Genomic DNA, 14,404 nt, shown 5'->3' on the forward strand with positions numbered 1-14,404 from the left:
TCCTGCTGTATCACTACTGTATTTTTTTATGAAATACAGCATTTTCAGAGATATACTGAAATTAGATAAATTAAAAATGTAAAATCTAGTCACTGTATGAACAGTACTATTCTGTATGGTCAGACACTTCCCTTGTGGAAATATAGCTACAAATATGGGAAAAAGAGATAAATGTGAAAGCTAATGAAGGTATATGTCTCTTAAGTTCTTATTGGAGGTATGAAAAGATAACAGAAAATCTTAGTTATAAACCTTTTTAAAATTTTCTTCTTAAGGTGCATTTTTATAATGCCAGTAAGGTTTTCCATATAACTGTGAAAAATCTTGACAGCATTAGAACTTACTACTTAGATGTTCATACATTTTCCTTTCATCTCTTCTGTTTTGTAGCCTGATAAAGTTTTTAGGAACTTAATTCTCTCTGAAAACTGTTACCTGTCAGTCATGTGTGGTTGAACGTAGTCAATGAGTAGAACCTATAAATCCAGAATATCTGGGTTCTTTTTTAATTTTTGCCATAGATTCTATGTGTGAACATAAGTAAACTATTCAGCTCTCCAGACTTCTTTGTTCATAGTTTTAAAATAGAGGTAATAATGTTTTGTTACTCCTTATTGAATATTGTTAGGACTACTTTACCTAATGTTTGAAAGGCTTTCATGGACAGTGTGGTATATCCTAAAAATAAATAAATTCATGGATTAAATAACAATAATACAGTGTCGTTTTATTCTGGTAACATATTGTACAGTATCTGATGCTTGTTGTCAGGGGAAACAAAAAAAAGTATATGTCATTAAAACGAACACTAAATTATATGAGGAATAGAACAAAATATGAAGGAAAGGCAAAAAATAATGAGGGGCATATTTATTAGGTCTTTAAGAGCTAAATACATATTCATCAATGTAATATTTTTAGTTTTGGATTTTTTTAAAGGTCTACCTTATGATGATTTTATAGAGGACATAGGTATAGTACTTACAGAATTATGACGCTTGCTGCAACAGGATTGTTGCACTCGCATTGCCTTTATGGAATCAGCAGACTGAATCCAGTCAATCAGGAAAAGTAATTTTGAATGTTTTATATAATTGTTCTGCGGGTCTTTGAATAAGAGAAGCATATAGACTTAGCATATAGATAAGAACATATTGTGAGCGGAATGTAACAGCTGTAGCTACGCAGAAGGAATGGACTTTCTTGGGCAGGAGGGAAATTTCTTTCTGTGATTTATGGTAGATTCTGTCATTGATTCCATCTCTACAAAATCACTGGACGGTATTTATGCAGAGACACTTAAACTGTATAGACGATACATTCTAACACAAAAACTTTAATTTACAACTATAAAAATTGCATGTTTTTGTATAGGAACTGAAAGATCCGCACTGCAGGGATGAAATGGCTGCAGCTCGAGGTGCTCTGAAGAAGAATGCCACTATGTTGTATACTGCATCCCAAGCATTTCTCCGTCACCCTGATGTTGCAGCCACTAGGGCCAACAGAGACTATGTCTTCAAGCAAGTACAAGAAGCAATTGCTGGTATCTCCAATGCTGCCCAGGCCACTTCACCCACTGATGAGAACAAGGGGCACACTGGCATAGGAGAGCTTGCTGCTGCATTAAATGAATTTGATGTAAGTATCAGAAGTCTATGGGAAATGAAGGGTTTCTCCATGCAGTCTACAGAACCAAATTCTCATGGCTCTTGAACAGGACTCAAATTTCCCTTTTCATTCAAGTCCATTTCCTCAGACTGCAGAGGCAAAGTGCAGACACTGATTTGTGTTATTTTTAATGAGGAATAGTTGTTTGCTGCTAATGGGCTTGAATTATAAGGAGTTATTTGTGCTCATATGCAGTGGCTGTGATAGAGAGAAAGAAGTTCTCTTTGCCCTAGTGTCCTTGAAAAATCTAGCTACATAGTTCTAAATAATGCAAAGTCTGATTAACCTGGCAGTTTAGTCCTGTGACCAGGATCTGTGATTGGTTGAATGGTAAATAAAATAAAGATGGTGATGGAGCTGAGCATCCTGGAAACATTAACATTCAACTTGAATCATGAATTATGTTAATCAAAGATACGGAAAAAGTATCTTTCAAACACAGTTGATACCAATCACTTCAGCTGCAGGCAAAGTGATGCAGCCTCTATTCCAGCAATAGTTACAGTTTTGCTTAAGCAACTTTCTTAACAGCTTATTGTTTAACTGTTAATTTCATTGCCAGTCCCCTCTTATGATTTTTCCCTATCTCACACTTGAGGACTGTTCTTTAGAAACTGAAAAAAAAGCTTAACTGCAGACAGCATCTGAAAATATTTTCCTCTTTCATTCTGACTTTAGGTAAGGGTTTGTTAAAATTATTATTAGGGAATGGAGTCCTTTTCACTTTGATTAATACACGAAGTTACAATACAAGCATCTGACACACAATCGGGAGCTACTCAATCCTGCTGTATTGAGGGCTGGAAGTGTAGATGTAGTGCAGGTGGTTCATCTCATGTCGTGTTGGACTGGGCTTGGCTTCTGCATCTGTGGCTTACTGTCATTGGGTCTACTTTGGAGATGCTAGTAGAAAGGGTAAATATTATAGGCTCAGAGGAAGCTCCAGGATTGAGTAAGGTATTGAAAAAAGGCAGAGAATGAGTATACAAATAATAGCAAAAGGGAAATGGGGTTAGAGGTGGAAACATGACAGCAGAAAATGTGTGGATAGGCGTAGGAAGAGACAAGCAAAGAGGGTAAAACCATTCAGAACTACTGCAGGACCCAGAGGTTGACTCCAGTTCCATCATGCTTTTCAATTAAATGAAAGAGTACTGCCTGCATCAACTATACTGATCTTTTTTTTTTTTTTTAATATCTGTATTTCTAGATCTATAGTTTTTCCTGTAAAATTATTGTGGGTCAAGATTTAAGGAATTCTGCATGGTTTTCAGGGCCTTAGCTCACAGGTCCCGTATTGGTAAGATCCTGAGAATAGTATCCCTGTTTGGTCTGATTGTACTCTGGCTTTTGTGTGGGACTTTGCATGTTATGGACAGCAGAGGTTTGACAAACAGTGACAGAAAACATGTGACTTCTCAGTCCCAAACTGATGCTGCTGGTGCTCTCTGGAAAAGGCTGCTGTTCAAGGCAAAGAGAGTCGTTGTGCTTAGTGAAAGTAAATTTAGTGAAGACTACGCGAGACATCTAATATTGTCCCCTGCCTCTTTGTGAGAATATTTGTTCATCATTTTTCTCCTCAGGTAAAGTCTTTTCCGCTTCACGTGATGTTGCAGGCATCCTGAATGCCTATTTGAGATGTATATCCATAGTATTGTGTTCTGTTCACAATTACATGTGGAAAAGCAGTCTGTCTTTTTTGAGAATTTTCTCTTTCTAATTTTAAGAAACTAAATGAAAACTTTCTCCTCTGATTTACTGAGGATACGAACATTGAAACTATTGTTTTATCTGCTTTCTAACTGTATTTCCTGTTTTGCCTCACTGCTTAGCTGTTGAATGAGATTTATTCACACCTAATTTTGCAATAGAGATGACATTCCCTGAACTCCAGGGAAAACTGAAATTTATAGCTGCGATGGTGGGATGATTGTGAATTTACCTTTATGTTTTACAAGCAAGAAAGCAAGAAAAATTACCAGACTAGTGAAACTATGTCATGGGTAAAAAGATGGTGGAGAAAAAAGTTTTATTTTTATGCTGGCAATATATTACTTCAGCAAGGGAAAGGATGTTTATATTTTCTAGTGAAAATAATTTTACAGTATATTTATTTTACAGTATCGGTCATATTGATCGAGATAAATTTGTATTTGGTAGGAAGTGCATACTAAACTTTGTATGTTATGACAAGATAATTCTTCTGTATTAAAAATAAGTTTACAGTTTTTTCCATGATATTTAACACTTCTCAGCCTTCATTATTTCAAATTTCAGAATCAGCGTTCTGTGGCTTAATGCTTCAATTAACTGCAGTGTAAATCGTCTAAATACTTTCTCAATCAAAATATCGTCGCATGTAATATAAATAGTTATTCTACCTATTTTAAGCACTTCAGCTATTGTGTTTAAATCGGTGTCATGTTAATTGGCATACTCTATACAATGGTGACTTGTGGTATAAAGTCACCTGTGAGTTATTAGCAGGAAAGTTTTGGAAAGACTTGTTGTTTATTGCTTCTCGGAGATAATTTATGTAGAAATGAGGAGAGTTCACAAATCTGTTTCTTATTAGATTTGCTGCTTTAAAGTACTGTTTGAAGTTGACTGATTACAAAAGTATGTGTTTAATGCCTCATTTTTTTGTGCTTTAACTTAAATGTTCCTGCTTTAATTTTAGATCATTTAAATCCAGATATTCCTGGTTTTATTAGTAAAGTAATTTATTAGTAAAATTTGGTATCTATTTTATGCTCATTAAATATTGCTGGGTTCTTACTGCAATTAAGGATGCACCTTTTACCTCCCCTCATGACACTTGCCCAGATTTATTCAAGTTACATAGAGAAGTTTGTTAAGAACTTATTGTGAATTCTGAAAATATTCTGTTTTCGCTCAGGAAATGGTAGTTTTGGTCTGGTAAGGTCTCAGCCGTTCTGATTATCAAGGGACTACTGTGTTGTCACATGTTGAGTGTTGTGGGATTGATTCATCCGGTACCCTCCGTGCTCTCCCCATAGCCGTCACGATGTGTACCAGAGACAGGACCTACCCATCAAACTGGAGTGCAGTGGGGAGGTAGATAAAAAGATAGTAAAATTAGTAAGTGCGAAGCAATGAAGTGAGAAGGACCAGGAAATCTGTGCTAGATGAAAACTGAGGTGAAGATAGATGGCGTCTACACTCTGATGTGGGGTCGGCAACTGGAAAGAGGTAAAAGTATATGTGGGATGTGGATATAAAAATATATTCATATGTGGGTATAAAGTGATGGGATAAATAGATGTAGAGTGGCTATCTGCCACAGCGAGGGCTGCAGGCAGATAGGTGGGGAACACATTCTGCGTAACGGAATGGAGAGGGGGCAGTGACAGGCAAAAATAGTATTTATTGGGCACTGGGGATCTCTGATGAGTAGGAGAGTGCCTCCTTTCAGAATATGGATTGAGATGGTGATTTCTTAGTTTCTAGAAATGTAGCTGTGTCAGTGGGATGTGCTGACAAAACTTTAGAAGTGCTAACCACTGTGGAAATATAAATTTTAGGGGTTTCAAACAGGGCACCCTAAAATACTTAACTTTTTAAACAATTATAAATATTTTGCTTTAGATTTTGATACGAAAAATGAGGTAATCATTCTTGTACTGTACTGCGAGGGTAGGTGTAACAGTTTTGTAAATATAAAAAATGTTTACTATGCATGCAGCATAGACCCATAAAAAGGAGTATTTCTGTGTTTGGAGCAAGGCTAGGATTGTCTACAGTAAATTATGAGTCAGGGATAAAATAAATAAATAAAGCTTGTGACTTAGAAAGGGAGCAGAAGAGATATCTAAAGGAAAAAAGGGCCAAACCCCCTGCTTTCCATTGATGCTAAAAGCAAATATCTCTTGTCATTTGTATTGCTCCAGAGAAAAAGTATCAGAACTGATGAATCTGTTTAGCTGACTTTCTTCTTGAGGTTTGTGTTTGTGTGTCTATATGTAACAAATTAGCAAGTTCTGTATCTATCAATGGAATAAAATGATATTGTATTTGTTAAACTGTATGTATAATCCTTGCTTTTTAATACATGTTAATCCGAACAGACACACCCTATACTTGATGTTATTTTAATACTCCAATGATTTATTGTTTCTGTGTGTGTGCACACATCCATTTGTCTTTAAAGTTGCTTACCAGCAACGTTGATCCATGCTACATCTTGAACTGCTGTGCCTGCGTATCATCCCTTTACTCTTCAATTTCAAAATTGCATGAAGTCTTGAATGAATATGAAAATAATTTGGTTTATAAAGGAACTGATCTGGTTGAGAACTGAAAGAGATCGCTAAAATTATTTTTGGTACATGAGGTATTTCTGTATTTGGGATAGTCCTGAGGTACTGAAAATGTAAAATGAAGTTCATACTTAATAAATGGACTATCGTAACGTATTTCTCGAAGAGATTAATAATCCTTTGGGACTATATTGCAGGGCTAGTGAATGCAGTGCTCCTTAAATGGAGTGAAAGATCTAATAGGCGTGTAATGAAAAAAAACCCCAAAAAACATAGAAACTGAAAAGACAAGATACTTGGGTACAACAATAGCAAAGGATACTTTTTTAAAATACAATTAAGAGCAGTCAAAATGTGACATAAAGGTAGCATACAGAAGAGATGCTGTATCACTAAGTGACTACCTTTAAAATGTTGTTGCTTTTTGGACAAATAACTGTACTAGATGTTCAGCCTGAGAATGGATTTTGCAGAATATTTATGGAATCTCAACTTACTTGTAAATATGTTCTTCAGAGAAGTGATTTGTGATGCTGGAGATAAAATGACAAAATGTGAGCTTCAAAATAAGAATTGAAATGTGTTTGTTTCAGTATCGAAATCATAAGAAACAATTGCAAAAATATTACTGCACATCCCACATAGCAAGTTGAAACGAGACTTGTTGAGCTCTGGTGTCTAGGGAAGCACAGCCAAATGGCTATTTCTGTATAGTAGCAGTTATATATTGAATTTAAATAAGAATGCCTGTGTTAGTGTACACTGGAGAAAGTGTGTTGCAAATTCAGATAACCTCATATACGACTTTGAATGAAATGCAGGAGTTTTTTTCCCTTGTGCAGCTGAAGTGGCTTTTAAACTGGAATAGTGTCGAGTGGATCATTTCACGTGTGAAGGCAGTAGAGCTGCATCCCGATGCTTCAAAAGGTTCTGTTCAGTAGTGAGACCCTTTGGCACTTTCTATGCTCCTCGGATCTCCCGAGTGGGGAAAAATCAGACTAGTCGTCTTTCGCATATTAAGAAAATAATGAACAGCAGCACAATGTTGTATTTTACAGTATACCTAGAAAATTTATCTGTTTGCAGAAAAATATGTTTGAGGATGCTGAACTGACCTTTCAAGAGAGGAATAAGCAGAGTAATTTTTCAGAGTCCTGATAACACTAAGGGGCCGAACAAGCTTTTTCTTCCATGTCACTGCTGCACTTGACCTCTCACTACGACCTCTTCTGTGTGCTACTTTTGGGTGTTTTTCCCCCCAGAATTTTCCATGCAGAACGGGAGTAGTTTAGCAGCAAGAAACTCAAATTGAGTTTAGATTGAGGGTAGATTCAGACTGGACATAAGGAAGAAATTTTTTTACGATGAGGGTGGTGAAACACTGGCACAGGTTGCCCAGAGAGGTGGGAGATGCCCCATCCCTGGAAACCTTCAAGGTCAGGTTGGAGGGGGCTCTGAGCAACCTGATCTAGTTGAAGATGTCCCTGCTCATTGCAGGGGGGTTGGACTAGATGACCTTTAAAGGTCCCTTCCAACCCAAACCGTTCTATGATTCTAAATAGTTTTAATCACCTGTTTCAGAAGTTCATTCTACTTTTAATCTTAGTAGTTGGCTTTATGACATACCGTGGTTAATGTTTTATCTGTGCTTGTGTATGTATGGGAATGTATATATATTATTGTGGAAGTGTCAGCTCCAGAGTACAAGGGACAGCACTGGAAATGACAGGATTTTGGTATCAGACTCACAGCAGAAATGTGAGCTCTGTAAAGGGAAGCCCCCTTGCTTACTAGCAGTTAGGATCTTGTTACCTTCCTTCACCTTTAGCAGTGAGAATGGTGCTGCTGAGCTGTATTTTCTGTATAAGAGCACCATCTAGTGGGTTTCTTGAGGTTTTTTACTTTATTTTTTTTTCCCCTGAAATGCTCCTGTATCGTGAATTAGTATTGTAAAAAGATTTAGCAATCAGAAATACTGTTTGTAAGTTTAACCATACCACATTGCTACCACTTCTCTTGATGGCAGAAAAAGAAGTATGCCAACACGCCAGGTGCTTTGCCTGTTTTCCTGTCAAATACATTCGATATGTTTGTACTAGGACAGTAACCAGTTTATTTGCAAAGGAGTTTTTGTAGTGAACCCTCATCCAAACAGATTTGTTACAGATAGTAGAAATACACAAATGAAACACACTTTAAAAAACCCTAATCAACATTTATATAGAGAAATATGTTTTCCGTAGCAATACAATTATTCCATTATCATTCAATGTATTACAGGTTGCTTATTTTATCGTTAATAATAAGTATGAATATCTGAACTGTTAAATTAAAAATGTATTCAAATTTTGTCAGGTTACATGTAATAGCTCAAAAATCGCACTTAGCGAAATTTTCCAATTCGCCTACGCTTGGTGCTATTTTGAGTATGTTTATTTAGCACCTCTGAGATGCTTATGTAACTCACGTATGTGATAAGTGAATGCAACCACTACTTCAGGGAAACGATATCTCCATTTACATTTAGAGAACGGAGGTAGGAGAGGACTGCTGGGGGCTGTGGAGGTGGGGGCTGTTGCTACTCCGTCTGCTCTTGGCTGGCACTTCTACCTGAGTGTGATATTCGTCAAACTACTATGAATTTAGTTATCCCACTGTCCCAGGAGGAAAGATATTCACTTATTTCTCTGAATTAGTTCTCTGTTCTTTTAACACATCAGACCGGCTCATTGAAAGCTGCAGTGTGGCATGGCACTGTCACACTGTTCTTATTTCTTCAAATTGTAGCTGTATGGTGTGTCTGTGAAACGCAGCGTAGTGACAGGTAGAAACATTTGATTTATCGCTAAACAGGACCTAAATAGCCTTGTTAGCACTTTGGGGGACACTGACATATGTACATAAACCCAACCTGTGAGCACACTGCATTTGTTTTCACGGTAGCGCAGGCACTTCTGACAAAGAAATACATTGAACGCTCCTTATTTATACAGTCTTGTCTCCCAAGTTGTTCTGAAAAACTGGATCCCTCAGTATATTATGTGCTTCTTTTTATACAAAGGCAGTTTTTCCATACTGTCTTGTCATTGTGACATTGTTTATGTAAGTTATCTATCAATTTGATTTTTTTGATCGCATTTGTCACTGTGGTTTTGGTTCCTTCTTCTGACATATTGTTCACTTTGCAGTGGCATTTGCCTTAAAAACTGTATTTTCATTGTGCTAAATCACTGAGAAGCATGTTAGGAAATGGTCTCTGCCCTGAAGGTTTTACATTCTAAATAGATGAATTAATAAAGCGTAAAAAGAGAAATAGAAGAAAGAAGGTATCATTTGTCCAGAGTCACATAACAGATTCATAAAATCATAGAGTCGTAGCATACCAGCTTGGAAGGGACCTCAAGGATCATCTGGTCCAATCTTTTGATACAAGATGAATACAAGAGTCAATAAAGGAACCACAAAGCCCTGAATTCCATTTAAGTGTCTCTTCTGCTGTACTGTGCTGCTTACTGTGGTACATAATACATCACTTGAGTTTACTGGGATTGTCTTAGATGTAAATTTTTGTAAAACGATGTTATACAGAAGTTTCTTACTTGAAAGATACTTCTGTTCTATCTAGGATAATTCCTCTACCTGCAGAGCTCCAGCTAGACAGTTGTGTGATTGCAGCAGCTGCTTTATCAGTTTTATGCTACTACATTGTCTTGTACGACTACGTTTCAAACTTTACATTTGGGTTTGGTTTTTTTTTCCTTATAGCATCTCACATTAGATTCACAACTGTATTATTATGCCCTCAAAGATGCCTTTCCTGTCTGTGAGAATATGAGTCTGAAAAATGAATTCAACTTTCCTTCCTTCCACAGCCCTATAGAAGAGCATGAGTTGTTTGTTGGTATTTTAGTTTTGGTTTTGTGTATGTGTGTGGGGTTTTTTTTTCCTAATCAGTGCTTTTAAAATGTTTCTTTTCTCAAATAAGAAGGTTGTGTCCCATTAGAACAGAACAAGCTGATACTGGACTTCTTTTATATGATTTGATAGTTCCTTTTAAAATTCACTTTTACTCAATTACAAGAGGAAATAACTTTTGTTTAATTGGGGGGTTTGTGTGTTTTAAAGAACAGAGCACAGTAAATTGTATAAAGGACACAACAGAGGCAATCGTTATTCTTATCATCCTTTTACACAATAGAAAAATTAAGGAAGTACAAGGAAATATTGAATTCCTTCTCTCAGTCAGAGGTTGTATGGGAGGTAATTGAGCGGGGAATTCTAGAACAATCTGGATGAAGGTAAGAATCTGACCTTCCCTGTTACAGACAGACACACAACTGTACAAACAGGAGAACTCTGCAGAGCAGTTTGTTGGTGTGGGTTTTTTTTCTCCAAAAATGTTGTTTGTCACAATTTTTATTGCGAGCGATAGCAGAGCTATAATTTAAGAATCTCTTTGTTACCTGCTCTAAGGTGCTGTGGTTTCATTAATACTATTCAGTATTTTGGAAAAAAATTATGCTTTCCCTGTGCTTTTTTTCAAGCTTGCCAAAATGCTGAGCACTATCAAAGTTTATGAGTCTATCCATTAACTTAGGAATGAATTTGAATACATTTTATGTTGGCTGATTTTCAGCTTTTTCAGAACTGGAACTTCCTCCCTCCCTCCAGCCCCCCAAATCATTCACATCACTTATGTGTTTAAAGAGTAAACAAAGCTGTGGTTCTGAAGAAGCTGCCGAAATTTCCTTTAGACTTTCTACTTGCAGAAACCAGTAGCTGAGCAGATTTTTCATGAACAGCAAGGCAATGCACATAATAAGTTGTTGCAAGAGCACATGCTTGATTTGGAAAATGCAGACAATGATACAGTAATCATAGTTCGTTTGGAGTTGTAAAATTGTTTTAAAAGATTACTTTAATGTTTTGGTTTTGGTTTACTTTATATTTCTAATAAAAACTGGTTTTTTGGTATTGTTGAAAAAGATATTCTAATCCAGATAAATTTCACCAAGGTTCAGTGATTATGTGCTCTCTGCTAATACAATGCATTTATGTAGGGTATGTGGTTATTTTCAGTATTTTTAGTTGAAGTTTGTATAATTTGTCTGATACTTTAAATTTCAGAAGTGATGCCCTGCAGTTTATTAGTGTTCATGGTAGTTTATTCCTGTTTGAGCAAGATAAAGATGGCTTATAGTACTAATTAGTGTGAAGAGGTCTATTTTCTGAAAGTTTTTATTTATGAAAACATTGTAACTACTCTATAAACACACCTTTGTATAATTTAAAAAAAATGCAGAGTTCAAGAGAAAATAGTTAACTATAATATGCTTAAAGAAGATATTATCATGAGTTTAACAGTTTTCAAATAAGTCTCCAATTATATTTAAATTAATTTTCTTGGACTTTGTTTCAGCAACTGAAGCCAAAAATGATGTACGTTCACAGCAAAGATGCAGTTTACACTAATCTGTCTGCAGTTGTAAAGAGGCTTGAAACACTTATTTATAAGGCCTGAATTATGGTGTCACTCCTTGATTTATAGCTTTAATGTTAGTTAACTAATTAGAAATGTAAAATGTTCCAATTCATTTACATACATCGTTCATTAACTGGCTGTCAAGAAGTGACGGGAACTTGAGACTTTTGAAGCAATTTATTTAGCCAGATTTCCTGGCAACTGTTTTTTAATTCCTTCCAAGAAGAAATTATTTCCTTGTTAACATAACGTTAATATATGTGTAAGAACTTTGTACATATCAGTACCATAGTCTGAAGTTGCATGTAGATACCAAGCTTTCTTTGAAAAGGAGTAAAATCTTTCAGAAGCAAAAAAGAATGTCTCTTTGGGAACTGAATGTCAAAAGCGGTCATGTAGCAGGTTCTCATCCCCGTTCTCTTTTTCCCAAAGCTCAAAAACCTGTTGCTCTTGTGAGATATTTGAGAAATGTTTAGAGTTTAAAATAAACATCTAAAATATCATTTATTTATAACCGCCCATCAGAAAGTAACTACTTTGTTATTTATTATATTTTAAACAAAGCGTAGTTGTTCTGTTTCTTTCCTTAGAATCTCTAAGGTTTTCTTTCCCAGCAGCGTTTCTTGTTATAAAAGTGAATTAAGTGAGGCCCAAAAGTTAGTTCTGGTCATTTTGTGTGACGTTAGGGTTAAGCAAGCAGTGAGGCAAAAAAAAGCATTTAATGATCCTGGTGGACAGCAAGTTCAACCTGAGTCAGCAGTGCACCCTTACAGCCGTGCAGGTCAGCCGCCTACGAGGCGGCATTAGTAAGAGCGTAGGCAGTAGGTCAAGGAGGGTGATTTTTGCCCCTATATTCGGCACTGTCGTGGTTTAACCCCAGCCAGCAACTCAGCACCACGCAGCCGCTTCCGCCTCCCCCTCCCAGTGGGGTGGGGAGGAGGAAAGTTAAAAAAAGTAAAACTCGTGGGTTGAGATAAGAACAGTTTAATAACTAAAGTAAAAAATAAAAATACACTACTGACTAAGAATAATAATAATTATAATGAAAAAGAATACAACAAAAAAAGAAATAACACCCAAGAAAAGACAAGTGATGCACAATGCAATTGCTCACCACCCGCTGACCGATGCCCCAGCAGCGATCCGCCCCTCCCAGCCAACTCCCCCCAGTTTATATACTGGGCATGACGTTCCATGGTATGGAATACCCCTTTGGCTAGTTCGGGTCAGCTGCCCCGGCCGTGCTCCCTCCCAGCTCCTTGCACACCTGCTTGCTGGCAGAGCATGGGGAACTGAAAAGTCCTTGGCTTAAGATAAGCGCTACTTAGCAACAACTAAACCATCAGCGTGTTATCAACATCATTCTCACACTAAATCCAAAACCCAGCACTGTACCAGCTACTAAGAAGAGAGCTAACTGTCCCAGCTGAAACCAGGACAGGCACGTATGAAACTGCGTCAGGCCTTCCAGATCCAGTTTGGGGCTTTCCAGTGCAAGGAAGACTGACATACTTAAACAGATCCAGTAGAGACTACAAGATGATGAGGGGGCTGCAGGACATGACAAATCAAGAGGGGCTGGCAGAGATGGGAATTTTTCGGACTGGAGAATAAGAGGCTTTGAGGAGGGATCTTGTTGGTGTCTTCAACTGCCTAGTAGGATGGCGTAGAGAAAATGGAGCTAGAGTCTACTTTGAGGTTCATGGTATTGGGATGAGAGGCAACTGGCACAAGCTGATTGAAGAAAAATTCTGTTTGGATATTGGGGGAAAAAAAGGACAACACACCATGCATGTGATCAAACACTGAAAGAGGGGGCAGAGACATTTGGAAAATCTCCAAGGATGGAGATTTCATCTTGACTGGAGGAAGCCTTGAGCAACCTGGCCTGATGTTGAAGTTGGCTCTGCTTTAATGAGAAGTGAGACATTTATGGAAGGACTAGTTATGTTGCAATAACTGAAACATGAAAATTGCAATAGTGCTGTACGGATGTTGCTTTGATTGAGTTTATGGATTGAGAAAGAGGTTTGCTACAAGTAGAACATATGTTGGCTATCAGAAATCCTCTACTCTCTAGTAGCATGTACTTCCTGTCTTTGTTCAGGACCATTTTTATGGTCTCTTAAAAAAACCACAACCATTAACATCATTTTATGGTCATTTATTTAAAAAAAACACAACCAGATTTGAGTAAGGGAACACTGAAAATAATCTGAAACATGCAGCTAATTATTTTAATAACTTTTTACTAATGACTTAATTTGCTAAGATAGTTCATTTGATGGAATTTTAATCTTGCTACTACTGAATTAAGTATGCTGTTGTGAAGAGGAATATATAGTTGATTTCTGAAAATCCCAATGCTTATGAACATAAGTGTGGCAGTGGACTCTATACATTATCATTTGACTGAAAAGCACAGCTACATAAATATGCATAGGCCTAAGCCTTAGAGAAGTCATTTCTAATTTAGATGCTTGTAAAACTGCTTCGCTTACTGCTGTGAAACATAGACCCTAGAAGATACATGTGAGACATCGTTTCACATTGTGGGTAATGCTGCATTTATTTCTGCTAAGTCAGCAGTTCCTGGAGCTGGAACAGTATGCTATCTAGTAAAAATTCTTCTATTTTTCCTTTTTACTAAATAATGAATCTTCATAAATTTCCTGACATCCTTGTGTTTATTAGTATTTAACTATTTAACACATTCAGTTAACATACAGATTTCTCAGGGCTTGATCCTCTTTCTCTGTATAGTAATGAGAGTTATGGTTTTTGTGTGTGGAGTTAATTGGAAGTTATACTGAGAAATAAGCAGATCTTTTGCAAAAGCCTCGTCCCACTAAATTAAACAAAATGTACTCACTTGGAATCAGAATTTAGCCTAGAATAAGTTCATTTGAGCATGTTCTGATTCGTAATAAGCTGATACAGTTTTCAATGTTAGAGGCAGATATTGCTTATA

At 36.8% G+C, this 14,404-nt stretch overlaps 1 protein-coding gene across 1 annotated transcript in view; it reads left to right on the plus strand.

Moving 5' to 3' along the window:
* CTNNA2 (catenin alpha 2) overlaps positions 1–14,404 on the plus strand; it is a 529,003-nt gene that overhangs the window by 139,713 nt on the left and 374,886 nt on the right. Inside the window, exon 6 of the mRNA XM_050895304.1 lies at positions 1,375–1,641. Coding sequence (XP_050751261.1) covers positions 1,375–1,641 — 267 coding nt within the window. The remainder of the gene's footprint in view (positions 1–1,374; positions 1,642–14,404) is intronic.

This window comes from Gymnogyps californianus, chromosome 4, assembly GCF_018139145.2.
Source record: "Gymnogyps californianus isolate 813 chromosome 4, ASM1813914v2, whole genome shotgun sequence".
In the NCBI taxonomy this organism is placed as follows: domain Eukaryota; kingdom Metazoa; phylum Chordata; class Aves; order Accipitriformes; family Cathartidae; genus Gymnogyps; species Gymnogyps californianus.